Source organism: Pantherophis guttatus, chromosome 9 (genome assembly GCF_059756535.1).
Source record: "Pantherophis guttatus breed Tessera chromosome 9, ASM5975653v1, whole genome shotgun sequence".
Lineage (NCBI taxonomy): Eukaryota > Metazoa > Chordata > Lepidosauria > Squamata > Colubridae > Pantherophis > Pantherophis guttatus.
In genome coordinates, this window is record NC_142071.1 from 2,359,866 (window position 1) to 2,386,727 (window position 26,862).

Genomic DNA, 26,862 nt, shown 5'->3' on the forward strand with positions numbered 1-26,862 from the left:
GAGCCCTGATCTAGGACAATGTACCACAGCCATCTTCTCATGGCTTACTCACTGTGGCCATCTTGGCGCAGCAAACTCGCCAGAGGACAACTCGTCACAGCCTGCTTGCCACGGGACAAGTCACTACAGACAATTCCACGAGGGATAACTCAATGCAACCTATGTTATCCACCACTGTTCCTTCGGCATTGTTTCCATCGACAAAAGATGGATAATTTTTTTTTTCATGTGGAGTTATCCCGAATGGAACTTCCCGTGTTGAGTTGACCGTGGCAAGATGGCCACGGTGAGTGTGCTGTGGACGAATTGTTCCATTCCACCCTCAGATGTCCTCAGCTGCACCGATCTTGTAGAATCTGCTGCCCTCCACTCTATTTCCTCTTCTCTGCCCTGAGAAAAAAAAAACAACCCACGGAACTTTGATTTTAAGATTCGGTGATTTGAAAGGTTTTGTAATCCTAGAAATCCGTGCAGGAAGACAAACGGGCAAGGCCACGCATGCCAGGCGAAATGGCTTTGCATGCCACTTTGGGCACGTGTGCCATAGGTTCGCCATCACGGATATATAGTAACAAAATTCCATTTTTTTTGCTCCAGGTCTTTTCCCATTAGACCCAAAAGGAAAAACATCTTTTTCTAACCATGTTGCTCTGAAGCTGATGAAATACTTTCCTTCCTTCACATGGACAAAACAAACACCGACTATTTACAAAACAAATATTTTCCTTCTGGCAGTGGAAAATTTTGGCACAACTTACACCCCCCAATTTTTTTTAAAAAAAATGTGGACAAGGGGCAGCCGTGGTTTTTGTATAAATTGGAAGAGCAAGTTTCTTGCTGACTTCAGAGAGAGAAGCCAGTCTTTGTTCTTCCTCCCTACCAAGACTTTCTCGCGTCTTCCCCCCCAAAAAACAAAATGGTAAGTTAAATTTCTTTTTCTTTGCAACCGCAGCTCAATTGAACTTTTTTTTTTTTTTTAATTTGATTTATATGCCGCCCTTCTCCGGAGAGTCAGGGCGGCTTACAGTGCGTTAAGCAATAGCCTTCATACTTTTTGTATATTTATACAAAGTCAGCTTATTGCCCCCACAATCTGGGTCCTCATTTTACCTACCTTAGAAAGGATGGAAGGCTGAGTCAACCTTGAGCCTTGGCGAGATTCGAACCTGCAGTAATTGCAGGCAGCTGGTGTTAAATTACAGTGCTCTGTCTGTTGAGCTATCCAGGCTCCTGATGTGAAAAGGGAATGGCTGGAAGAATGAAGTGGCTCCTTTGGGACAGCTACTCTCTTGCAGCTGAACCCAGAACCGTAGCTGTAAGAGGACAATTCTGTACATTATTAAGATTAAATAAAGACAGAAATATATGAAGATCAAATCAGATGTCTATGGAGACTCTCAGTCGTCCAGGTCATGGTTGTCCCAAAGGTGCTTTTTCAAGAGGCAACTGGACTTTCTGGTTTCTCTTTGAAGACGTTTTGCTTCTCATCCAAGAAGCTTCTTCAGCTCTGACTGGATGGTGGGGAATGGAAGGATTTGTACACTTTGCAGGCAGCTGGTCATGAAATCCTCCCATTGCCCATCATCCAGTCCAGGGGTGGGTTCTAAATTTTTTTATTACTGGTTCTGTGGGTGTGGCTTATTTTGTGGGTGTGGCTTAATGGTCATGTGACAATTCTTTAGGATCTAGCAGAGGTACTGGTCTACCAGGCATTTAACTGCTTGCAGAGCTGTACCGGTCTACTCATTTGTTTTTGGAGGCACCAGTCTACTCATTTGTTTTTGGAGGCACCGGTCTACTCATTTGTTTTTGGAGGCACCGGTTTACCAGCACACTGCCTTTTAACACTGATCAGCTGTAGGGCGGCCCTTTGAAGCCCCCCGGCAAGAGTTTAAACGGTTTATTTCCTTCTAGCCAATCAGCTGGGGCTCAGGAGGCAGCAATAGATTGGGGGTGGGGCCAAATAAAAGGTAAGAATAACGTGGAGGGGCTGGGGGGCAGGAGGGCAGAACCGGTTTGGTGACATCATATCATCACCGCTCCCGGCTCGGCAGAACCGGGCTGAACCAGGAGGAACCCACCACTGATCCAGTCAGAGCTGAAGAAGCTTCTTGGATGAGAAGCGAAACGTCTTCAAAGAAAAACCAGGAAGTCCAGTCGCCTCTTGAAAAAAAGCTCCTTTGGGATAGATGTTTCTTTAGAACTCCTTAGAGAGAAAAGGGACAAAACAAAATATTCACACAACCAATTAATAGCATTTTGTAGTGTTTGGGGGATGGAAGTAATATCCAAAATTCCCTGGGGTACTACATGGGCAAGGAGTCTTGCATTTTGTTTGTTTTCAGGTTATTACGTGCTATTAACTGTAGATAAGCAAAAGCACGAGTTAATTATTGCGTGGGCCACATATCAATTCTGGAATAAAGAGTTAGGATTGTCACATCAGGGGTAGGAGAAGGTATGAAAAGGGACATCTCCCTCCATCTCTGGTGGGGTCAATCAATGGAGGGTTTTGTCTCTGGAGGGGAGAAGGACGGAAAGACGTTGCACAGTGAGGACTATTAGGGATATGAAAAAAGGGCCGAGATATTCGGGTATCCTAGATTGTGTGCAGCTGACAAAAAGAGGGGAGGGAGATGTTCCAGGGTGACCCTCTTATGCAACAGAGACCAAACTGCACATTGCACAAGATGGTAAACTTAAGCCAAAGAGCTTTTTCTAAAGTCCATGGACAACATCGCATTATCAAAGAGGACTTTTGTAAACCTTTGAACAGGCAGCTGCTCCACCAACTACTAAGTTCTCCGATGGCCTTTTCTTGTTTTCCTTTCTTTCCAGAAAGTTTTCTTCCTCCTGATCATCTTCTCTATCGTGCTGGCTACGTGTCAAGGATACTGTATGACGACTCTTATGCTCCCTAAGTATAAAGATGGTAACCTACCTCCTTATTCATCTGTACAAATTGCAAAGGTCTCATCATGCCAGGAGAAATGTGGATTAAATGTTGATCCAGGTTTCAGTCCAAAGTCTCCTAACTGGGCTAAGAAACACCTTCCGTATTAATGCAGAAGTCTTTGGGTCAACAGGGGTCCTTTCAAAGCTCATAAATAAATTGAAATGAAATAAAATGGTATGCAGCAAATGCAGAGAATATACAGGTAGTCCTCAATTTACAGCTACAATTAAACCCAAAATTTCTGTTGCTAAGTGAAAGAGTTGTAAAGTGAATTCGGTTCTCATTTTATGGCCTTTCCTGCCACAGTTCTTTCGTGAACCCCTTCAGTTGTGAAGTTAGTGAAACATTTTTAAGTGAACCTGGCTTCCCCGTTGAGTCTGCTTGTTGGAAGGCAGGAAAAAATGACCACGTGACCCCCAGGACATAATAAATCATAAATATGCATCTCAATTTTGATCACGTGACTATGGGGATGCTTCAGTGGTCGGAAGGGTGAAGAAGGGTCATAAGTCATTTCATCCAGTGCCGTCGTAACTTTGAAATCTCACTAAACAAACTGTTGTAATTCATGGACCACCTGTATCTGTCCATTAGGAGATTGGTACTGTACTTTGTCTGTGATCTGTCCCCATCTACACACACACACAAACACAGCCAGCCGAGGGTTAAGAAAGTACTTGGCACGCACACAGGTCGTTATCTCAAACTTGGCAACAATATAAGCACTGTCTGCCAAGAGCTTTACTGCAACAGATAACATAAAATTACATACGCATTGCAAATAGTCCAGCAAAACAATATCCCTTCGGCAGCTTCAGATGTTGTTCAAGTGACTAGCCAAAGTTAGTTTTTGTTCGTCACAGAGTTTTACCAGCCACCACCCTCTCTTATATAGTCTCTGGGGTGTGGTCCAGTGACTCAGTTCTAATCCCTAGCACGCCTCCTTAACTGCTGCAACCATTTATCACGCCTTCGTTGGCGTGCATCCAGGAACGACGGCTCTTCTTCCTCGCTCTCATCCGAGACACCTGGCTCCTGGCTAATCTCCTCTCCCTCGGCCGGCACCTGAGACAGTGCCAGAGGGGAGGGGCCTGGAGAGGGAGGCCTGGCTGACTCCTCTCCCTCATGTTCAGAGCCTTCTTCCTCCGATGAGATAGGCTCAGAGGGCGGGGCCACAACAGTCTGTTAGTAGTTTTCTGAGAGGAGCCTTCAACCCTAGTAGAAGGTTTCTCCTCGCAGGTTGACAATTTTGAGTGCAGTTGCAAAGTTCATCTTGACTTTTTTTCCCTTAGGCAAAGTGGTGCCGCATACCACGTGTCCTGGTAATGGGAAAAATCATCTCGTAGGCTCCGTCTGGTACTCAGGGCATGGCTTGCGTTGTGAGTGCAAACCGAATGAATGGATGTGTTGCGAAACGTGAGTAAAGGTTCCGAGCAACACTCAGATCTTTTAATTTTCTCACGTCTTCTCCTAAGATTCATGGATACATATAACACTTTGTACCTAGGTCTGATGCAACAGTGGAATCTATGACACTGCCTCCCAACCTTTAGGGCACCAGGGACCGGAGAGAGGTTTTTCCGTGAACCAGAAGGTGAGTAGCTTCCTACAGATGGGGCTTTGCTTGTTTCTGCGGCCCAGTTTCTGGCATGCCACGGACCGGTGCTGGTCCATGGACCAAGGCTTGGGGACCTCTGACCTAGCACGCTGCTCGAAGAAGAGGATGAGACTGAGCGGAAATAAGAGGCAATATTAGGACATACCTTGTAGTGATAGGAATGGGAAAGTGTAATTGCCTTTCTGCCTTTATTGCATTTGTAGAAAGTCAACCAGCAGCCCTATTGGTCTCTCCTGGGTGTAAGGGGGAGGTGAGGTGGAGAGGGGAATATCCTTCCAGCGGATGTTAGCCAGGCCCCTTTAAGATTTCGGAAAAACAGTGGGATAGGGTGAGATTGATGGGAATGCTTGGTGGTGGATTGTTAGGGTTGATTATGGTGCCAGGTTTTTACAATTTGTGTTTTCAATACATACACTTACATTAATTGTTGGCTGGTATCCAACCTTTGACATTTATTTATTCATTAGTTAGATTTATATGCCGCCCTTCTCCAGAGGGCGGTATATAAATGCGTTAAGGCGGCTTACAATGCGTTAAGCAATAGCTGTCGTACCTTTGTATATACCTGCTTAGTGCGGCTTTCGCTACCCCCTAAGCGGTGTTCTTTTTTATACAAAGTCAACTTATTGCTCCCTCAATCCGGGTCCTCATTTGACCTACCTCGAACGGATGGAAGGCTGAGTCAACCTTGAGTCTGGTGAGATTCGAACTAGCAGTAATTGCAGGCAGCTGGCAACTAAGTGGTACTTTAACAGAATAGAATAGAATAGAATAGAATAGAATAGAATAGAATAGAGTAGAGTAGAGTAGAGTAGAGTAGAGTAGAGTAGAGTAGAGTAGAGTAGAGTAGAGTAGAATAGAATAGAATAGAATAGAATAGAATAGAATAGAATAGAATAGAATAGAATAGAATAGAATTTTTTATTGGCCAAGTGTGATTGGACACACAAGGAATTTGTCTTGGTGCGTACAGTATGCTCTCAGTGTACATAAAAGAAAAGATACGTTCATCAAGAATCATAAGGTACAACACTTAATGATATCTCAGGTTTCAAGGCCATGTGTGGTTTTATCATAGCTTCTAGCCATATGCGAATTTTCTTCCAATACTTTTTTGCTTTTTCAATGCTGAGCAAGCAATATTATGTGGCGACCCAGAATTCTTGGGTGCAGAAGAGAGGAGAGAAACTGAGGCTGGCAACACCTTGTCTGAATCTACCTTCCTCCCAGGAAGACTCAATAGTTCGCTGCAGGTTCTAAGGTGGCAGATGATCTTAGACTCAGAGGTCCTTACCGATGAGGTCCAACTTTGACTGACCATACCTTCTTCTTCTTCTTTCCATCAGAGATATGGTGCTGTCGCCCATCATCTGGGATGCATCACAGTGGAAAATCCAGAATTACGTCAATATGATTTCGAGAACATCCACGATACATTACAGCGCTGTTAAGCTTGTTAGATTCTCCTCTCTTCATACGAGTGAATTTGAGTCAACCTTTTCTGTTTAAGTGAACCTGAATAAATCCCTCCTCTCTATATTTTTTCTTCTCTTTTTGTTTTATTAAATAACAGCCATGTTAAAGACAGAAACATGGGAACAGGAATTCTATAGGACATATGACCACCGTTGGTGTCTCACCCCTTCACACAGAGCAGAGGTGGAGAGCTATGGCCCCTATGTGCATTGTGGACTTCAACTCCCAGAGTTCCTCAGCCAGCTATGAAAGTCCATAGGTCATAAAAAGGCCACCGCTGACATTGAGGAATCGTAACAGATAACTCACATGTAAATAAAGCTGAATATCTCTCTCAAATAAGCATCTTAATCTTTGATATTCTTTGAAGTCCATTCCTCTCCTATGAAGCAGGATACCTGAAGAAGGAATTTCTGCCTCAGTCATGAATTTGATGTGCCCTGACATATTCTGGTCTTTACTCCCACCATTCTAGAATCCATGAATTCACTTGCATTGAAGATGCAACGGGGAATTTAGAAGATTAGAAATTGGGATTAAATAACTGCAGTGGTGGACAGCTAAGAGAAGTTCCCAGGTGTACACCATCTAATAGTTGTGCTAGGGACTTGCATTCAAACAGCTTAATAGCTGCAGGTTGGCCCTCATGGACTCCTCCACTTCCCAGAGAATGATATAAATCTTCAAATAACCAAAGGACTATTATGCACCTTCCTGATGGTAGCAAAAAATTTTAGATTTCACCCCTGGAGGGGGCCCCTTTAGGACAGTCACACTTTCACAGCAAAATCATCCGACAGGGTTGCAACCGTGGGGGAAAATAATAGGAGGTTCATTCTGTATGTTATTTGGATAAAATAAAGATAGAAATAACAGAAAGAAATGACGATTGAATGCCATCAGATACAGTTTCTTTAAAACTTCAGAAGTGTGGTTTTTTTTGTGATATGTGGAGTGAATTTAACATCCAAACTTTCCTGGGGTACTATGTGGGCCAGGATTCTTGAGTTTGGTTTTCCTTCTAGCTATTTAGTAGGATTAAAAGTAGATACACAAATGCAGGAACAGTGGCAGAAGGCATGAAAAAGTAGCAGATCCCACCAATGTGAGGATAAGGCACATTTCCGCCCATCTATGGTGGGCTCAATCCCAACAACATCAATGGAGAGAGAGATATTCAAGTATTCTGGAGGAAGATGTTCCAGGTTGACCCTGTTGGGTAATAGAGTTCAAATGCCCACTTGCACAATTTTGTAAACTTAACCTAGAGGGCCTTTTCCAAAGTTCATGAACAACATCATATTATGAAAGAGGACATTGGAACCTTGAACAGAAAAGTCTCTTACAAGAGATCCGTTGGGGGAATATGTAGCTCACCTTGAGCAGGGCCAGAGAGCAAGTGGGCAGGATTAATGCAAGACAGAAACCCCTGAGATTGTCACCCACAAGGAGCCTGCAGGGAAAGCCATATCAAGAGAGGACATTCCTGAGGCTCTCAAATGCCCCATTCTGGCTTGGGAGTCCCTGGGAAAGACTGAGAGTGAATCCCACTTCTGAGAGGGCAGTAGACCTGGTGGTCTGCTATCTTGAGTACTCAATATGGATAGGGGGCCTTTTGTGTAGAGGTGGGTTTCAGCAGGTTCTGACCGGTAGAAGAAATTTTGAGAAGTTCAAAGAACCGGTAGCAAATTGGCCCCACCCCCAACTATTCTCTGCCTCCCAAGTCCCAGCTGATCAGAACGAAATGGGGATTTTGCAGTAATCTTCCCCTGGATTGGGGAGGGAATGGAGATTTTATAGAATCCTTCCCCTGCCATGCCCACCAAGCCACGCCCACCAAGCCATGCCACACCCACCAAGCCATGCCCACAGAACTGGTAGTAAAAATTTTTGAAACCCACTACAGGGCCATAGCTCTCCACCTCTGCTCTATGTGAAGGGATGAGACACCAACAGTGGTCATCCGTCCTATAGAATTCATGTTCCCATGTTTTTGTCTTTAACATTTATTCTTATTTAATAAAACGAAAAGAAGACAAGATATTGAGAGGAGGGATTTATTCAGGTTCACTTAAACAGAAAAGTTTGATTCAAATTCACTCGTATGAAGAGAGGAGAATCCAACAGGCTTAACAGCGCTGTAATGTATCATGGATGTTATCGAAATCATATTGACATGTTTCTGGATTTACCACTGTTATGCTTCCCAGATCTCTCTGTTGGGAAAAAAAAGAGGGGTGAGGAGGATGAGGAAGAAGAAGAAGAAGAGGGTATGGTCAGTCAAAGTTGGCCTTCATCGGTAAGGACCTCTGAATCTAAGATCATCTGCCACCTTAGAACCTGAACCAAACTATAGACTCATCCTAGGAGAAAGGAAGTTTCAGCCAAGATCTGATTTGATTCCAAACACCCAATTCTTGGACATCCTCCCTGGCATAGAGAAACCTCAAGGTTGGGACACATAGGATTTGATTTTGGATGGTCCCGTGTTGGATTGTGATATGGATAGGGAGCTTCTTGGAGAAATGCAACCATGGCCAGCAGGATGGACAAAACGAGGATTCCCCAGTCCTGATTGGCCAGGAAAAGGAAGGGAAGCAAGGAGAAATCCTCCTTCTTGCCAGCCTCAGTTTCTCTACTCTCTTCTGCACCCAACAATATTGGGTCCCTACATAACGTTGCTTGCTCAGCATTGGAAAGATAATGAACGTAAGCTGCCCACCATTTCCTTTAGGTAAGTTGGGAAGCCTATAAATTTTATAAGTAAGGAAGTAAATATTTCAGAAAGACAAACATCTAGCTCAGGGGTGAGCAACTGTGGCCTTTTTACAACCTGTGGACTTCAACTCCCAGAATTCCTGAGACAGCTTGCCAAGCTGAATTCTGGGAGTTGAAGTCTACAGGTTGTAATAGGGCCACAGTTGCCCACCCCTGATCTAGCTCAACTTCTCAATGGCCTCCAAAGTCAATATAATGAGCCAGAAAGCAGCAGGCCACCTATTAACCCAGATTAGCTATGGGGAACTATCATGAAATATTTATTGAAACCATTGATCATCTAAGAATGAAAAAGGCCAACAGTTAAGGCAGCATCATAGCACAATTAATGTAAGTGTGTGCATTGAAAACACAAATTGTAAAAACCTGGCACCATAATCAACACTAACAATCCATCCCAAGCATGCTCATCAATCTCACCCTATCCCACTGTTTTTCCGAAATCTTAAAGGGGCCTGGCTAACATCCGCTGGAAGGATATTCCCCTCTCCACCTCACCTCCCCCTTACACCCAGGAGAGACCAATAGGGCTGCTGGTTGACTTTCTACAAATGCAATAAAGGCAATTACACTTTCTCATTCCTATCACTACAAGGTATGTCCTAATATTGCCTCTTATTTCCGCTCAGTCTCATCCTCTTCTTCGAGCAGCGTGCTAGGTCAGAGGTCCCCAAGCCTTGGTCCACGGACCAGCACCGGTCCGTGGCATGCCAGAAACTGGGCCGCAGAAACAAGCAAAGCCCCATCTGTGGGAAGCTACTCACCTTCTGGTTCACGAAAAAATCTGTCTCCGGTCCCTGGTGCCCTAAAGGTTGGGAGGCAGTGTCATAGATTCCACTGTTGCATCCGACCTAGGTACAAAGTGTTATATGTATCCATGAATCTTAGGAGAAGACGTGAGAAAATTAAAAGATCTGAAAGTTGCTCGGAACCTTTACTCACGTTTCGCAACAAAGCAATCCATTTGTACGGCACTCACAACGGAAGTTACCCATGGACCAGGTGGACCCAAAGAGATGCTCTCTCCCGTCATGCATGTCAGGACATGTGCTAGGCGGCACCTCTTTGCCTAAGGGAAAAAAGTCAAGATGAACTTTGCAACTGCACTCAAATTGTCAACCTGCAATGGGAAACCTTCTAGTAGGGTTGAAGGCTCCTCTCAGAAATCTACTAACAGACAAAGGACAGTACCAATCTACTAAGGGACAAATACAGCTAGTCCACGAATTTCAACAGTTTGTTTAGTGAGAATTCAAAGTTACAACGGCACTGGATGAAATGACTTATGACCCTTTTTCAACCTTCTGACCATTGAAGCATCCCCATAGTCACGTGATCAAAATTGAGATGCATATTTATGACGGTTGAAATGTCCTGGGGGTCATGTGGTCAATTTTTTCTGCCTTCTAACAAGCAGACTCAATGGGAAAGCCAGATTCACTTAACAAACCATCCCGTTAACTTCACAACCGAAGGGATTCATTTAAGAAGTATGGCAGCAAAGGTCATAAAATGAGACAAAATTCACTTAACAACTCTTTCACTTAGCAACAGAAATTTTGGGCTTAATGGTGGCTGTAAATTGACAACTACCTGTATAATATATATATATTCGAGAATATATATATTCGAGAATATATATATATTCTCTGCATTAGCTGCATACTATTTTATTTTATTCCATTTCATTTATGAGCTTTGAAAGGACCCCTGTTGACCCAAAGACTTCTGCATTAATACGGAAGGTGTTTCTCAGCCCAGTTAGGAGACTTTGGACTGAAACCTGGATCAACATTTAATCCACATTTCTCCTGGCATGATGAGACCTTTGCAATTTGTACAGATGAATAAGGAGGTAGGTTACCATCTTTATACTTAGCGAGAACAGTATTTGCAATACAGTGTCCTTGACACGTAGCCAGCATGAGAGAGAAGATGATCAGAATGAAGAAAACTTTCTGGAAAGAAAGGAAAACAAGAAAAGGCCATCAGAGAACTTAGTAGTTGTTGGAGCAGCTGACTGTTCAAAGATTTACAAAAGTCCTCTTTGATAATGCGATGTTGTCCATGAACTTTAGGAGAAGCCCTTTAGCTTAAGTTTACAAGTTTGTGCAAGTGTGCAGTTTGGTCTCTGTTGCACAAGAGGGTCAACCTGGAACATCTCCCTTCCCTCTTTGTGCCAGCTGCACACAATCCAGGATACCCGAATATCTCAGCCATTTTTTCATATCCCTAGCAGTCCTCACCCTGGAACGTCTTTCCGTCCTTCTCCCCTCCAGAGGCAAAATTGCTGGGATTCACCCCACACAGTGAAGGGAAATATGCCTTACCCAGATACATCCGTTTCTGCTCCTTTTTCGGGCCTTTTCCCACCTGCGATGCTTTGTCCATCGTGACTCTGTGCCCCTGAGTTGTCATGCCCCTCACACTAAAAGTGCATTTCGGTATTTGTGTCTCTGTCATTAATCCTTCCAAATAGCTAGAAAATAGACTGCTTTGAAGCCCTTGTCCCAAAATTAGACCATCAACCTCTGGATTTTAAACACATCCCACTCACCCCAAAATGCCACTAATTGGTGTTGCAAATAGTTCTTTCTGTCCTATCTCTCTTTTGGAGTTCTAAAGAAACATCTGATGGCGTTTTATTTCTTCCTGCATTTCTATCTTTATTTGATCTAAATAACATACAGAATGAACCTCTTATTATTTTCCCCAAACTTACAACCTTCTACGGTGACTTTCTAAGGTGGGCTTTAGTTGCAAATGAAGAACAAACCATTTTACTTACCATCTTGGCTTCGGGGGAGACCCAGGAAACTCTTGATGGGGAGGAAGGACAAGGAGCCGCACTTCTCTCTGAGGCCACAAAGGAATCTGCTCCTCCAATTTAAATGAAAACCCAAGACCGCCCCTTCTGCAATTTTCTTTAAAAAAATATTCTGAGCGAAGGTTTTGGCAAAATATCCACTTTCAGAGGGAGAACATTTGCTTTACAAATAGTTTTGTGTTTGTTTTGCAGATGTGATGAAAGAAGAGCATTTCATCAGCTTCAGATCCACCTGGCTAGAAAAAGACCAAATGATGGAGAGATTGAAGATCTCCAGCAGAATGTGAGAAATTGAAATGGCCAGATGTGCAGCCTCCAGCCCAGCTTCCCCCAAGATGCCCCCTACCCATATTGAGGACTCAGGATAGTAGACCACCAGGTGATGCTGTCCTCTCGGAAGTGGGATTCAGTCTCAGTCTTTCCCAGGGACTCCCAAGCCAGAATGGGGCATTTGAGAGCCTCAGGAATGTCCTTTCTTGATATGGCTTTCCCTGCAGGCTCCTTGTGGGTGACAAGAAGGCATGAAAAAGTGGCAGATCCCACCAATGTGAGGGTAAGGAAACATCTCAGCCCATCTGTGGTGGACTTAAATCCCAACAACATCAATGGAGAGAGAGATATTCAAATATTCTGGAGGAAGATGTTCTCAGTTGACCCTGTTGGGTAATACAGTTGAAATGCACACTTGCACAAGATTGTAAACTTAACATAGAGGGCCTTTTCCAAAGTTCATGAACAAAGTCATATTATGAAAGAGGACATTGGAACCTTTAAGAGAAAGATCTCGTAACTATTTGTCTAAAGATCTAAAGAGGACGAGACTATTTGTAAAGCAAATGTTTTCCCTCTGAAAGTGGATATCTTTACACAACTTTCAGTCAGAATATTTTTTTAAAGAAAATTGCAGAAGGGGCAGTCTTGGGTTTTAATTTAGATTAGAGGAGCAGATTCCTTGCTGGCCTCAGAGAGAAGAGGTGCTCCTTGTCCTTCCTCCCTACCAAGAGTTTCCTGGGTCTCCCCTGAAGCCAAGATGGTAAGTAAAATGGTTTATTCTTCGCTTCCAACCGGAGCCCAATTTCCTTGGATGTGAGAAGGGAAGGGCCGGAGGAATGAGGGGGCCCTTTGGGACAGTCACTGTACCAGGTCGTAACTGTGGGGAAAGTAATCAGAGGTTCATTCTGTATGTTATTTAGATCAAATTAAGATAGAAATACAGGAAGAAATCAAACTTTTGGAGTTTCTTTAGAACTCCAAAAGAGAGATAGGACAAAAAGAACTATTTGCAAAACCAATTAGTTGCATTTTGGGGTGAGTGGGATGAGTTTAAAATCCAGAGGTTTATGGTCTAATTTTGGGACAAGGGCTTCAAAGCAGAGTGAACTTTTCAGCTATTTGGAAGGATTAATGACAGATACACAAATACCGAAATGCACTTTTGGTGTGAGGGACATAAGAACTCAGGGGCACAGAGTCAAGATGGACAAAGCATCACGGGTGGCAAAAAACCCTGAAAAAGGAGCAGAAACAGATGTATCTGGGTAAGGCATATTTCCCTTCACTGTGTGGGGTGAATCCCAGCAATTTAGCCTCTGGAGGGGAGAAGGACGGAAAGACGTTCCAGGGTGAGGACTGCTAGGGATATGAAAAAATGGCTGAGATATTCGGGTATCCTAGGTTGTGTGCAGCTGGCAAGAAGAGGGGAGGGAGATGTCCCAGGGTGACCCTCTTGTGCAACAGAGACCGAACTGCACACTTGCACAAGATTGTAAACTTAACCCAAAGGGCTTTTCCTAAAGTTCATAGACAACATCGCATTATCAAAGAGGACTTTTGTAAAACGTTGAACAGTCAGTTGCTCCAACAACTGCTAAGTTCTCTGATGGTCTTTTCTTGTTTTCCTTTCTTTCCAGAAAGTTTTCATCATCCTGATCTGCTCTTTCATGCTGGTTACGTGTCGAGAAGAATGTATTGGGTCTACTTATCCTCCTGAGTATAAAGATGGTAACCTACCTCCTTATTCATCTGTACAAATTGCAAAGGTCTCATAATGTCAGGAGAAATGTGGATTAAATGTTGACCCAGGTTTCAGTCAAAAGTCTTGCGACCAGGTAGTGAAGCCAACTTACAGCCAAACAGTTGTGGAAATGAAGGAGAGATTCCAAAAACAAGCAGGTCAAAATTCCCACCAAAGTCAGGGGCCTCTGCCGAGGTTTGTCAACAAGTCCGGTGGTCCGTGTTTCAGGGCTTGGAAGGAGACGCCACAGGAATAGTCCAAGCCAGGAATGCTTGGGGGGCAAAGGTCAGTATTGACCGTCTGTCAGGTTTCGATGCTATCTCAAAATAAATGAACTTCCAAACTGCCAGTCTTTAAGGAAATTTTCTCTTTATTCGAGCACAGCAACCTGATCCTGACTCTTCGCGGTCAATACCTACCTGTGCCCCCCAATCCCTCCCTTTCCGATCCCCAATTCTCTACTTCTCATTGGCTATCTTCCAAGTCACTCTCCTGATTCCTTTTCCGTCAGTTCACAGGAATGTTTCCCCCCTCCTCATCTCCAAGGAGACCGAATCTTCAAAGGGATTTAGCAGGCAAAAGTTCAGGCTTCATCCTCCCTTTTCTATGTCAGTGCCGAGACGCTGACGGCAAGGGGTCTTTTTCAGTGAAGCTAGCCATGAACAAGCTTCAGACTAACCTTCCAGGGAATGGCCAATTAGTCCATCCGACAGATCACCGGCTGCTGCAAACACGAACATGAATGCTCTTTGCAACCGAATTAAATCCACGAGCTGCAGAGTTCCAGAAACACAAACAACCATCTGGCCATGATCCACACACCTTACGTCCAGCAGCACCTCCCTCTGCCTGCCCCAATCGGTGCCACCCATTAAGTGGGGCGGGGCCTTTTCCCCATCAATCTGGCAGATCTCCGCCTCTCAGCCCTGCCTGCTCTAGCATCTACCTGTTCTGTCCCCAACCCCATGCACACACACCAACAGACGTTCAGGAGTTAAAGACCAAACCAGCCGGCAAAATCCTTTTCCTTATGATAACGGAACTTGGCAACAAACTAGTGGCTGCCTGCCAAAAGTTTATTATTTACAAAGAGGAGAGATAACTTCTCCCCACTCCTGGTACATCAAAAGAAAAAGCTCAATAATTACGGAGCCAATCTAGTCCAGAGATAATCCAGCAAAGTCTATAGCAAAAAGTCCAGCAATGCAGAATGGCGTGGAAGCTTTCAGCTTTGTTCGTCACAAGGTTTGACTGGCCACCACGCTCCCTTTTATATCCTGTGGGGTGTGGTCCAGTGACTCAGCCTAATCTCGGGCACGCCCTTTCTTCTGTTGCACGCGCTTATCTCTGCGACGCTGGCGTGGGTCCAGCCAAGACTTATTACCCTCATCACTGTCCACCTGTGGCTGCGTAGATGTACTTGGCCCAGGCCCTATCTCTTGCCCTTCGATGGACACCGAAGGCATTGCCAGAGAGGAGGGTCCTGGAGAGGGAGGCCTTGCCAACTCCTCCCCTTCACTCTCGGAGTCCTCTCCTGCTGATGACACAGGCTCAGATAACGGAGCCACAACACTACCAAGGCCGGCTGCTCCTCCCCCTCTTCCTCATTGGCCTGCAAGCTCTCCCCAGCCAAGGCATGCTCATTCTCTCATTCTCCCCCAAAGCCTCTGAGGAAGACATGGATGAGCCATCATCCACAGGAGACATCACACATTGTGACTTGGAATTCTCCCTAAAAAAATTGTAAGTCAGGGACTACCTGTATTTGTCCATTAGTAGATTGGTAATGTACTTCGTCTATTAGTAGTTTTCAGAAAATAGTCTTCAAGTTTTTTTTTTTTTTTATTTGATTTATATGCCGCCCTTCTCCGGAGACTCAGGGCGGCTTACAATGCGTTAAGCAATAGCCTTCATACTTTTGTATATTTTATACAAAGTCAGCTTATTGCCCCCACAAACTGGGTCCTCAATTTACCTACCTTAGAAAGGATGGAAGGCTGAGTCAACCTTGAGCCTGGCGAGATTCGATCTTACTTTAATTGCAGACAGCTGGTGTTACATTACAGTGCTTCTGTCTGTTGAGCTAAACCAAGCTCCCGATTTCAAGTCTAGGAGAAGGTTTCTCAGTTTGACAATTTGAATACAGTTGCAAATTCAACTTGACTTTTTTCCCTTAGGAAAACTGGTGGAGCATAACACATGTCCTGATCTAAACGGGAGAAAGCATCTCATTGGGTCCACCTGGGACGATGATAATGGCTTCCATTGTGAGTGTCGTAGAGATGGAAGTCATTGTTGCAAAAGGTGGGTAAAGGTTCCGAGCAACCCTCAGATCTTTCAATTTTCTCACGTCTTCTCCTAAGATTCATGGATACATATAAAACTTTGTGCCTAGGGTTGAGGAACCTATAGCAATGCCTGCCAACGTTTAGGGCACCAGGGACCGGAGAGAAGTTTTCCATGAACCAGAGGGTGAGTAGCTTCCCACAAATGGGGCTTTTTTGGTTTCTACAGCCCAGTTTCTGGCATGCCATGGATGGGTGCTGGTCCGTGGACTAAGGGTGAGGGACTCCTGATCTACAGCGCTGCTCGAAGAAGAAGATGAGTGAGGCCAACTGAGCAGAAATATGAGCCTATATTAGGACAAACCTTCTAGTGATAGCAATGGGAAAGTGTAATTGTAGAGGGTCAACCAGCAGCCCTGTTGGTCTCTCCTGGGTAAGGGGGAGATGGGGTCAGGAGGTGCACCCTTCCACCGGATGTTTGCCAGGCCTCTCTAAGATTTCAGAAAAGCAGAGGGATAGGGTGAGATTGATGAGCATGCTTGGTGTGGATTGTTAGTGTTGGTTATGGTGCCAGGTTTTTACTATTTGTGGTTTTAATACACACACTTACACTAGTTGTACTATAACGATGCTTTAACTGTTGGCTGGTTGCCATCCGTTCTTCAGTGTCAGATGGGTGGCTAGATCAATGGTTTCAACAAACATTTCAATGATAGTTACTATTTCATGATAGTCCTCCATGACTAATCTAGGTTAATAGGTGACCTGCCCCTCTCTGGCTCATTATATTAACTTTGGAGGCCATTGAGAAGTTGAGCTAGATGTTTGTCTTTCTTAACTGTTTACTTACTTGCTTATAAAATGTATAGGCGGGGCCATCCAAAATCAATTCCTACATGTCCCAACCTTAAGATTTCTCTATACAATTGTTTCTCAGCCTTGGAAGCTTGAAGATGGGTGGGAGTTGAAGTCCACCCATCTTCAAGCTACCAAGGTTGAGAAACACTGCTCTATACAAAGAAGGATGTCCCAAAATTCAGAATCAAACCAGACCTTGGCTGAATCAACCGTTCTCCTAGGAAGGTTCAATGGTTCTCTGCAAGTTCTGAGGTGGCAGATGATCTTAGAGGTCCTTACCAATGAAGGCCAACTTTGACTGACCATACCCTCTTCTTCTTCTTCCAACTCTTCCCCATCCTGTTTTTTTTTTCCATCAAGATATGGTGAGGTCCCCCATCGTCCGGGATGCATTGCAATGGCTAATCCAGAAACATGCGGATATGATTTCTATAAGGTTGATGCCCCATTACAGCGCTGTTAAGCTTGTTGGATTTTCCTCTCTTCATACGAGTGAACGTGAATCAACCTTTTCTGTTTAAATGAACCTGAATAAATCCCTCATCTCAATAATTTTCTTCTCGGTTTGTTTTATTAAATAACAGCCATGTTAAAGACAGAAACATGGGAACAAGAATTCTATAGGACTGATGACTACAGTTGGTGTCTCATCCCTTCACTGTTCTGCCTCAGCGACGGACCCCAAAGAACTCAGCACACACAAAGTCTGTTCAAAACTTAATTTACTAAAATAACTCAGTCTTTTTCAAACAAAGGCTGTTAATAAACTTTCTTAACAGCCTACAAGAATCCAAAGACAAAGCAATCACAATCTTACAAAGGTTGGCAGAAAGCCCAGAAGCAATTTGCAGAGAATCCAGACGCGAAGGAGAATAAACTAAAGTTGTTCCCTACAAATTGCTTCAGTTGGCATTCCTCCTTAAATAGGCTAAGGGAGTGGCCAATTAGCCCCAAGCCTTATTCTCGAGGAGACCTCCTCCTGAGGAGCCACTCCTGCCTTTTGGCAGCTCTGCGCGCCTGTGCATCGAGAAGAGGCTCCTCCTCTTCGTCCTCTTCACTTAAAGAAGCTTCTGGAGGTTCTGAAGGCCCTGGCTGAATCCCTGCCTCTGGCACCACATCTTCTCCAGCCTCCTCATTGTCTGACTTGAGTGCTGGCGCAACACCACACCAGCCTCCTCATTGTCAGAATCAACTACAATCTGCACAGGCCGCTGACGGACCACAACATTCATATAGAGCAGAGGTGGTGAGTTATGGCCCCTATGTGGCATGTGGACTTCAAGTCCCAGAATTCCTCATCCAGCCATGAAGGTCCATAGGTCATAAAAAGCCATCTCTGACATTGAGGCATCATAACAGATAACTCACATGTGAATGAAGCTGAATATATAGGTCTCAAATAAGCATCTTAATCTTTGATATTCTTTGGAGTCCATCCTCTCCTGTGAAGGAGGATACCCGAGGAAGGAATTTTTGCCTCTGTCGGGAATTTGATGTGCTCTGACATATTCTGGCCTTCACCCCCACTATTCTAGCCTCCATGAATTCATTTGCATTGAAGATGCAATGGGGAACTTCGAAGATTAGACATTGGAATAAATATACATATGTGTATTAATAGAATTATACTCTATTATTATAGAATTATGTATTAATGATTGTGATTGGTACTAGGAGTGTACATTGAGGCAATGAATACTGAAAGATTGAAGGATGATTTTTTTAAAATAAATTTTTATTGAAAATTATTAAAAAATACAGGAAAAAAAAGTATAACAATATGGATAGAATTGCAGAGAGTAATATAATACATATAGAGTTTTAAAGTATCAATTTTCACCTAGAGAAAGTACAAACGTCCATTAAGCCAACTCATCAAAAGAAGGAAAAGTTTAGGATGAATTTTTGATATCAATTGATGTGAAGAGTTAACTAAAGGAAGTGGGGTGGGACATGTCTTTGACTATTATAGCGATATTGGAAGGGATAAAAACAAATTAAAATTGAGATAAAAATAAGAGGGGAATAATAATAGATTTATTTATTTATTTATTTATTTATTGTCAGATTTGTATGCCGCCCTACTCCCGTAGGACTCGGGGCGGCTCACAACAATAAAAACAACCCGACAATGAAAATTATTTAATTAATATTAAAACCAAATAAAATCCCCCAAATCCCCAAAATTAAAATCAGCAACAGATCAGGGAAACTGCTGAAAGAGCCATGTCTTAAGGTCGGCGTGGAAGGTGCGGAGATCGGGGGCTGTCTGGAGCTTGACGGGCAACTCATTCCAGAGGGTCGGTGCGACCACAGAGAATGCCCTCATCCTGGGGACTGCCAGCCAACACTGTCTGGCTGAGGGGACCCGGAGGAGGGCCACCCTATGTGAGCGCACTGGGGCATGGGAGGCCAGTAGGAGGTGTTCCTGCAAATACCCTGTGCCCGTGCCATGAAGGGCTTTATACGTGAGTACCAGCACCTTGAAGCAGATCCGGAGGACCACTGGCAGCCAATGCAGTTCGCGCAAAAGTGGTGTCACATGGGAGTAGCGGGAAGCACCTGTAACTACTCGCACGGCTGCATTCTAGACCAGTTGGACTCTCCGGGTGCACCCCAAGGGCAGCCCCATGTAGAGGGCATTGCAGTAATCCAACTGAGAGATGATGAGAGCGTGAGTGACCGTACGGAGGGCGTCCCTGTCTAGGAAGGGGACTAGATGATCGATAGATCGATAGATCGATAGATCGATAGATCGAAAGATAGATCGATAGATCGATAGATCGATAGATCGATAGATCGAAAGATCGAAAGATAGATCGATAGATTGATAGATCGATAGATCGATAGATAGATAGATAGATAGATAGATAGATAGATAGATAGATGATAGATAGATCGATAGATAGATCGATAGATAGATAGATCGATAGATCGAAAGATAGATCGATAGATAGATAGATAGATCGATAGATCGATAGATCGATCGATAGATCGATAGATCGATAGATCGATCGATAGATCAATAGATCGATAGATAGAAAGATCGAAAGATAGATAGATAGATAGATAGATAGATAGATAGATAGATAGATAGATAGATAGAAAGATAGATAGATAGATAGATAGATAGATAGATAGATAGATAGATAGATAGATAGATGATAGATAGATATATTGACACGAAGGTATATGAAAGAACAAAAGGGTGATAGTTAAAGATATGTGTATATGAAACTATGAAAATGAAATAACTAGGAGTAATAACTTTATGTTTATAGTAATGAAATGTATGATACGCAGCTATCACACTATTCACGCATTGATATGTATAAACAATATAAAATATAAATATAAAATATAATATAAAACTTTGAACAGTCAGTTGCTCCAACAACTACTAAGTTCTCTGATGGCCTTTTCTTATTTTCCTTTCTTTCCAGAAAGTTTCCTTCATTCTGATCTTCTTCTCTTTCATGCCGGCTACGTGTCAAAGGCTTTTGCGTCTTTTTGTCGACCTGAGCTTAAAGACGGTAACCCAACTCCTTATTCATCTGAACCAATTGCAAAGGTCTCACCATGCTAGGAGAAATGTGGATTAAATGTTGACCCAGGTTTCAGCAAAAACTGTCCGTTTAACGATCATTCAAATTTGCAATGGCACTGAAAAATAGTGACAAATGATCACTTTTCACACTTATGACCATTGGGCATAACACTCACTTGGACATGTGATGAAAAATTTGGTCGCTTGGTAGCATCTTTATGATGGTTATAGTGTTCCGGGGTATTGTGGTGACGGTTGAAGATTATTGAAAACCTGAAAAAATCTCCAAATCTGGGTTTAGGACTCTCCATTAAGGTTACCCGGTGACCTTTTAATCTTGCAAATTAGCCATTATCCAACCTTTCATTATGTCGCTGAAGGTGATGAAATGCTTTCCCGTTATCACATCTGCAAAACAAACACAAAACTATTTCTAAAGCAAATGTTTTCCCTCTGAAAGTGGACATTTTGCCAAAACCTTTACTCAGAATTTTTTTTTTTTAAGGAAAATTGCAGAAGGGGCGGTCTTGGGTTTTAATTTAAATTGGAGGAGCAGATTCCTTTGTGGCCTCCGAGAGAAGTGCGGCTCCTTGTCCTTCCTCCCTACCGAGAGTTTCCTGGGTCTCCCCCGAAGCCAAGATGGTAAGTAAAATGGTTTGTTCTTCGCTTCCAACCGGAGCCCAATTTCCTTGGACGTGAGAAGGGAAGGGCCGGAGGAATGAGGGGGCCCTTTGGGACATTCACTGTACGAGGTCGTAACTGTGGGGAAAATAATCAGAGGTTCATTCTGTACGTTATTTGGATAAAATATCCAAAGAAGAAATCTTTTTTAAAAAAATAAAGCTTTTTTTTAAAAAAAAAGAGAGAGAGAGAGAGAGAGAAAAGGGAAAACAGACAATAAGGAAGGATGGCAAAATCTTTCATGCCTGTATGTCACAGTTTCGCAAAGACAGTGGGAAATGATACTGCGTTATCTTCCTTGCCTAAACACACAAGATTAAAAAGGGTGACAACTTCCATATTTTCTTAAAGGATAATGTTGTTGTGAATGAAATGGATAATAGGAAAACAATTATGCATTCTCTTACCCAGCTGCTGTAATTCAAGTAACCTGAGAGATATTATGTGACTCCCAAATTACCATGGCTATAACAAAAATTGTATTAAACTTAATCTGTAAACTGCCTTTGATATATTAGAATAAAAAGGTTTTTTATTGAAAAAAAAAATATAGGAAGAGATCAAACGCCATCAGATGTTTCTTTACGACTGCAAAAGAGAGAGAGGACAAAAAGAAAAGTTTGCAAAACCAATTAGTTGCATTTTGGGGTGAGTGGGATGAGTTTAAAATCCAGAGGTTTGTGGTCTAATTTTGGGACAAGGGCTTCAAAGCAGAGTGAACTTTCTAGCTATTTGGAAGGATTAATGACAGAGACACAAATACCAAAATGCACTTTTGGTGTGAGGGACATCACAACTCAGGGGCACAGAGTCAAGATGGACAAAGCATCATGGGTGGCAAAAAACCCTGAAAAAGGAGCAGAAACGGATATATCTGGGTAAGGCATATTTCCCTTCACTGTGTGGGGTGAATCCCAACAATTTTGCCTCTGGGGGGGAGAAGGACAGAAAGACGTTCCATGGTGAGGACTGCTAGGGAGGCGGACAAACAAAGGGTTAGATAAACAAAGGCAGCCAAAAAAGCCAATTCAATCCTAAATTGCAGAGGGATACAATCAAGAGCAAGTGAGTTGCTAATACCACTCTATAAAGCCTTGGTAAGACCACACCTAGAATCCTGCATCCAGTTGTGGTCACCACACTATAAAAAAGATGTCTAGACTCTAGAAAGAGTGCAGAGAAGAGCAACCAGGATGATTAGGCTAAAGCATATGATGAATGGTTGCAGGAACCGGGCATGGCCAGTCTAGTGAAGAGAAGGACGAGAGGAGACACGATAGCAGTCTTCTAATATTTGAGGGGCTGTCAAAAGAGGAAGGGGGTCAAGCTATTTTCCAAAGCACCTGAAGGCCAGACAAGGAATAATGGATGGAAACTGAACCAAGAGAGATTCAACATAGAAATAAGGCGGAATTTTCTGACAGTGAGAACCATCAACAGATGGGACAGAAGTTGCCTTCAGAAGTTGTGGGAGCTTCATCACCGGAAGCTTTCAAGAAGACATTGGACTGCCCTCTGTCAGAAATGGTCTAGGGCCTCCTGCTTGGGTGGAAGGGTTGACTAGATGGCCTACAAAGTTCCCCCAACTCTGTTAATCTGTTAACCTCTGTTAAAGTGTTGAGATATTCAGGTATCCTGGATTGTGGGCAGCGGACACAAAGAGGGGAGGAGATGTTCCAGGGTGACCCTCTTGTTCAACAGAGACCGAACTGCACACTTGCACAAGATGGTAAACTTAACCCAGAGGGCTTGTTCCATAGTTCATGAACCTCATTGAATTATCGGAGGGGAATTTGAAAGACTTTGAACAGCCAGTTTCTGAAACAATTAGTAAGATCTCTTATCACTTATTCTTTCTTTTATCTTTCCCTTTCTCAGAAAGTCTTCTTCAGCCTGATCGTCTTCTCTCTCGTGCTGGTTACATGTCAAGCATGCTATGTGGTTACCTTTGACCTTCAGGCTCCACCTGGTAACCAAACTCTTTACACATTTAATCAAATCATCGCTGTACTGCTTGCCAAGGTTTAGTAATGCAGGGAGAAACGTTGTGGGCTTAATTTTTACAACCCAGGTTTTCATTAAAGTGGGCCAGGAAACACCGATTGTGTTAATGCAGAAGATGTTTGATCATCAGGGCTCCTTACAAGTCTAATCAATCATTAAATGGTAGTCAGTCAATGCAGAGAATTAATATACTTGTCACATTGATCCCAATGGTGGTTTTTTTCAGGAGGTAACTGAACTGACTTATTTTTTCTTTGAAGACGTTTCGCTTCTCATCCAAGAAGCTTCTTCAGCTCTGACTGGATGGTGGAGAATGGAAGGATTGATATTCCTTGCAGACAGCTCGTCATTTGCATCCTTTTAGAGGGTGGTTGAAGCACTTGGAGGCTTATCTGTGTCCTCAGGATCACCTGAGTAATTCTAATTGTTCCTGTAGTCTGCAATTTTTCTTCTGGAAATCAATTCCTACCCCCACACCATTCCCAGGGTGTCCATCCCAAATTTTATAGCTAAAAGTCTGTAGAGATTCTCAGTCATCCAGGTGATTTTTGTCCCATCTTTGGGACAACCCTAACCTGGATGACTGAGAATCTCTATAGACTTTGTCACATTTATCCAATAGTAGATTTCTGGTAGTAGTCTCCAACTTTCTTGCAACAGTTTGGCGGCTTGGATTCTGCTGCAGGTTCAACTTTCAACTCTTCTGTTCTTCCTTCTCAGGTGAATATGTGCCACCAAACGTATGTCTTGATGAGTATGATCGGAAAATGCATCTCATTGGGTCCCGTTGGATCGCAGCGGATTGTTATAGGTGCCACTGTGGTAGAAATGGAATGTTCTGCTGCCACGGGTAGGAAGAGTTTCGAGGACACCATCAAATATATGAATTTGCACATTTTCTCTTACATTAAGCCACAAGCATTTATTTTTTTCATATTCATAGTTTTATTATGACATCAATTTGGAAAGGAAAAAGGGAAATGGATAGTGGGAGAAAGCAAGGGGGGGGAAAGCATTGACCTCCAACTTCCTTTGGTGCAGTAAAATAAGGCATTGAGATCTACCCTCAACTTTTTACTTTTTCATCATGAAAGACACTAGCCATTTCTATAATGCACAGGAATTTATTGAGATATCACATATTCAAGAAGGAAGGAAGGAAGGAAGGAAGAAAAAAGAAAGAAAGAAAGAAAGAAAGAAAGAAAGAAAGAAAGAAAGAAAGAAAGAAAGAAAGAAAGAAAGAAAGATGGAAGGAAAAGACCTTCTACATCAATCTTCTGCATTAGAGATGTCCAGAGTGCTGCTGGAGGCAGACAAAGAGTAAGGCCAAAGAGGGCAAGTAAGAACCTACCTTAGGACTTACCTTCTGGTGAAAGAGAAACAGACAGGAAAGTGTAATGACTTCTCCACCCTTTTTGCATTGACGACCAGCAGCCCTATTTTGGGTGTTCAGGTCCCTCCTTGGTACACGGGAGGTGGGGGATGCTTTCCAGGGGGCTGTGCAAAAAATATTCCATCTCTCAGATAGAGCTCAGCTTTCCTCAGAGTTGGTTCCTAACTGGGCAGATCCTGGCTGATCCTTGTTATCTAGGAAAATTTTGGCCAGTTGCTCTTGAGGAACTAGACATGGTCTTAGTAGGTGAGAGATTGGTGAGCTTGACCCTCCTGGGAGAAAGCAAGTGGTTAATCGGAGGATATTTAAGCCCTCTCTGTGGAAGGGGGTGAAACTCCTGACGTCTTAAGAGGCCATCCTTAGACCCAACAGATAACTTTCATGCAATTGTTGAGAGAGTATACAAAGGGACCAAGCTGAAGCAAATTCCCAGATTCCTTTAACTCTGGTTTCAGAGTGGGACATAGCATTGAAATGTCATCAGTGACACTTGTTGACGTTCTTTGGAGAGCCTGGGATGGAGAAATGCAACCATTCTGGCTTTTCTGGACCTCTCAGTGACTTTCGATGCCATCAACCATGGTTCCCTCCTGGACCTCCTTTCTGGGAGACATTGTTTTCAGTAGTTCTCTTCTTTCCACCATGGCCACTTCCAGTTGGTACTGGCGGAGAAGGAGAAGTCATGTCCTCCACAACGTGGACACCTCAGGGATCAAGACTCCCACCTCTCCTTTTCAACCTCTACATGGAGTTTTGGGGGAAGTCATCCCATCACTATGGGGTGCAGAACCAACATGCTGGTGATCCCCAGTTAGTGACCTACCCTTACTCAAATAGATGATGCTGTGGTGGTTCTGGCCAAGTACCTGGAGGCCCTTAAAGGATGAGGAGGAAGCAGTTTTGATTCAACTATAGCATCATAGAATGGATGTGGGTTTTTGCTCCCTGCCCAAAGGACCTGGTCATATATCACCTTTGGCTCTATATTGGGTGGCACTCCCCCAGATTGAACGGCTACACAATTTGGGGGAGGGTCTTCTTAAACTCACAGCTCCTGCTAAAAGAGCTGGTGGCAGCCATGGCTCGGGGGGCTTTTGCTCAATCTTGACTAGAATGGCTGGAGGAATGTGGTGGCCCTTTGGGACTGTCACGCTCTCATAGCAGAACCGAGAGTCATCGTTGTAGCTACAAAAATGGGAGAAATACTCTGTACATTATTTAGATACAATAAAGACAGAAATACTATCTGGAACTTTGACTGACCATGACCTCTCCTTCTTCCTCCTCCTCCCTTTTCTTCCTCCTTCATAGAGAAGTTAAAAAGATTCCAGGGTGCAAAGCAGTGCAAAATGATGTGACATGTCAATACGAATACTATAAACTTGATGACCCAACGCAGCGCTGTGATGTCTGATCTCTTCGCGTGGACAAACTGGAATGAATCTCTCATGTGTAAATGAACCTGAATAAACCTCTCACATCAGTTTTTGGGGAAATGTCATAAACTGTGACCAAGAGATGCTGCAAATGGCAATGAATGTTGCCAAGTTTGGAAAACTTTGGTCTATACGAATATATATATAAAGATAAAATACTTCTTATGACTATGCAAAGCTATGTACCATACAAAATTGCATTGATTGGAAATCTTGAATAAAAAGGAGCAATTTTTCCATCATTTCTTTAAAAGTCACATATTCCTGTGTAAGATTCTTTGCTGGCCTCAGAGAGAAATATAGCTCCTTCTCCTTCCTCCCGACTAGGAATTTTTTGGGTCTCCCCCAAAGCCAGGATGGTAAGTAAAATGGTTTGTTCTTCACTTGCAACCGGAGCCCAATTTCCTTGGCCGGGAGAAGGGAAGGGAATGGCCGGAGGAAATGGGGGGGGGGGCTTTGGGACAATTAGGTTGTAACTGTTGGGGAAATAATCAGAGGTTCATTGTGTACGTAATTTAGAGAAAATAAAGATAGAAATAACAGAAAGAAATGACAATCGGATGCCATCAGGTCAAGTTTCTTTACAACTTCAGAAGAGACAAAGGACAAAATATATACATTCACAAAACGAATGAATTACATTTTGTGATACATGGGGTGAATGTAACATCCAAATTTCCCTGGGGTACTATGTGGGCCAGGACTCTTGCATTTTGTTTACTCTCTAGCTATTTAGTAGGATTAACAGGGGACACACAAATGCAGAAACACATTTATTGGTATGGGGGACATATCATCTCAGGATTACAGTCAGAGCTATCCCTTCTCCTCCCACCAAAGCATCACGAGTGGCAGAAGGCATGAAAAAGTGGCAGATCCCACCAATGCGAGGATAAGGCACATCTCTGCCCATCTATGGTGGGCTCAATCCCAACAACATCAATGGAGAGAGAGATATTCAAGTATTCTGGAGGAAGATGTTCCAGGTT

The 26,862-nt window shown here is 43.3% G+C and overlaps 2 protein-coding genes and 1 long non-coding RNA gene across 4 annotated transcripts; 2 read left to right on the plus strand and 1 right to left on the minus strand.

Moving 5' to 3' along the window:
• The first annotated feature begins 829 nt into the window (after positions 1–829).
• On the plus strand, positions 830–6,113 carry LOC117659012 (uncharacterized). The gene is made up of 5 exons (XR_009620533.2): positions 830–919; positions 2,839–2,932; positions 4,249–4,372; positions 4,464–4,550; positions 5,921–6,113. It is a non-coding gene; the product is annotated as an uncharacterized LOC117659012 (long non-coding RNA).
• A 1,980-nt stretch (positions 6,114–8,093) lies between these two features.
• On the minus strand, positions 8,094–11,724 carry LOC117657730 (small serum protein 4-like). Its single transcript, XM_087875791.1, has 5 exons — positions 11,617–11,724; positions 10,693–10,786; positions 9,771–9,897; positions 9,593–9,679; positions 8,094–8,266 (listed from the first exon to the last, which is right to left on the minus strand). The coding sequence occupies exons 1-4, from the start codon at positions 11,617–11,619 to the stop codon at positions 9,634–9,636; spliced, it is 270 nt and encodes an 89-aa protein (XP_087731917.1). The 5' UTR covers positions 11,620–11,724; the 3' UTR covers positions 8,094–8,266; positions 9,593–9,633.
• Positions 11,725–12,569: 845 nt separating this feature from the next.
• Positions 12,570–26,130, plus strand: LOC132709500 (small serum protein 2-like). Of its 2 annotated transcripts, none has more exons than XM_087875790.1 (4): positions 12,570–12,688; positions 22,919–23,009; positions 23,765–23,894; positions 25,749–26,130. In XM_087875790.1, the coding sequence occupies exons 1-4, from the start codon at positions 12,686–12,688 to the stop codon at positions 25,849–25,851; spliced, it is 327 nt and encodes a 108-aa protein (XP_087731916.1). In that variant the 5' UTR covers positions 12,570–12,685; the 3' UTR covers positions 25,852–26,130. The 2 variants fall into 2 exon arrangements, with proteins under 2 accessions (XP_087731916.1, XP_060539338.2); XM_060683355.2 differs by lacking the exon at positions 12,570–12,688 and adding an exon at positions 20,891–21,001.
• Positions 26,131–26,862: the final 732 nt, after the last annotated feature.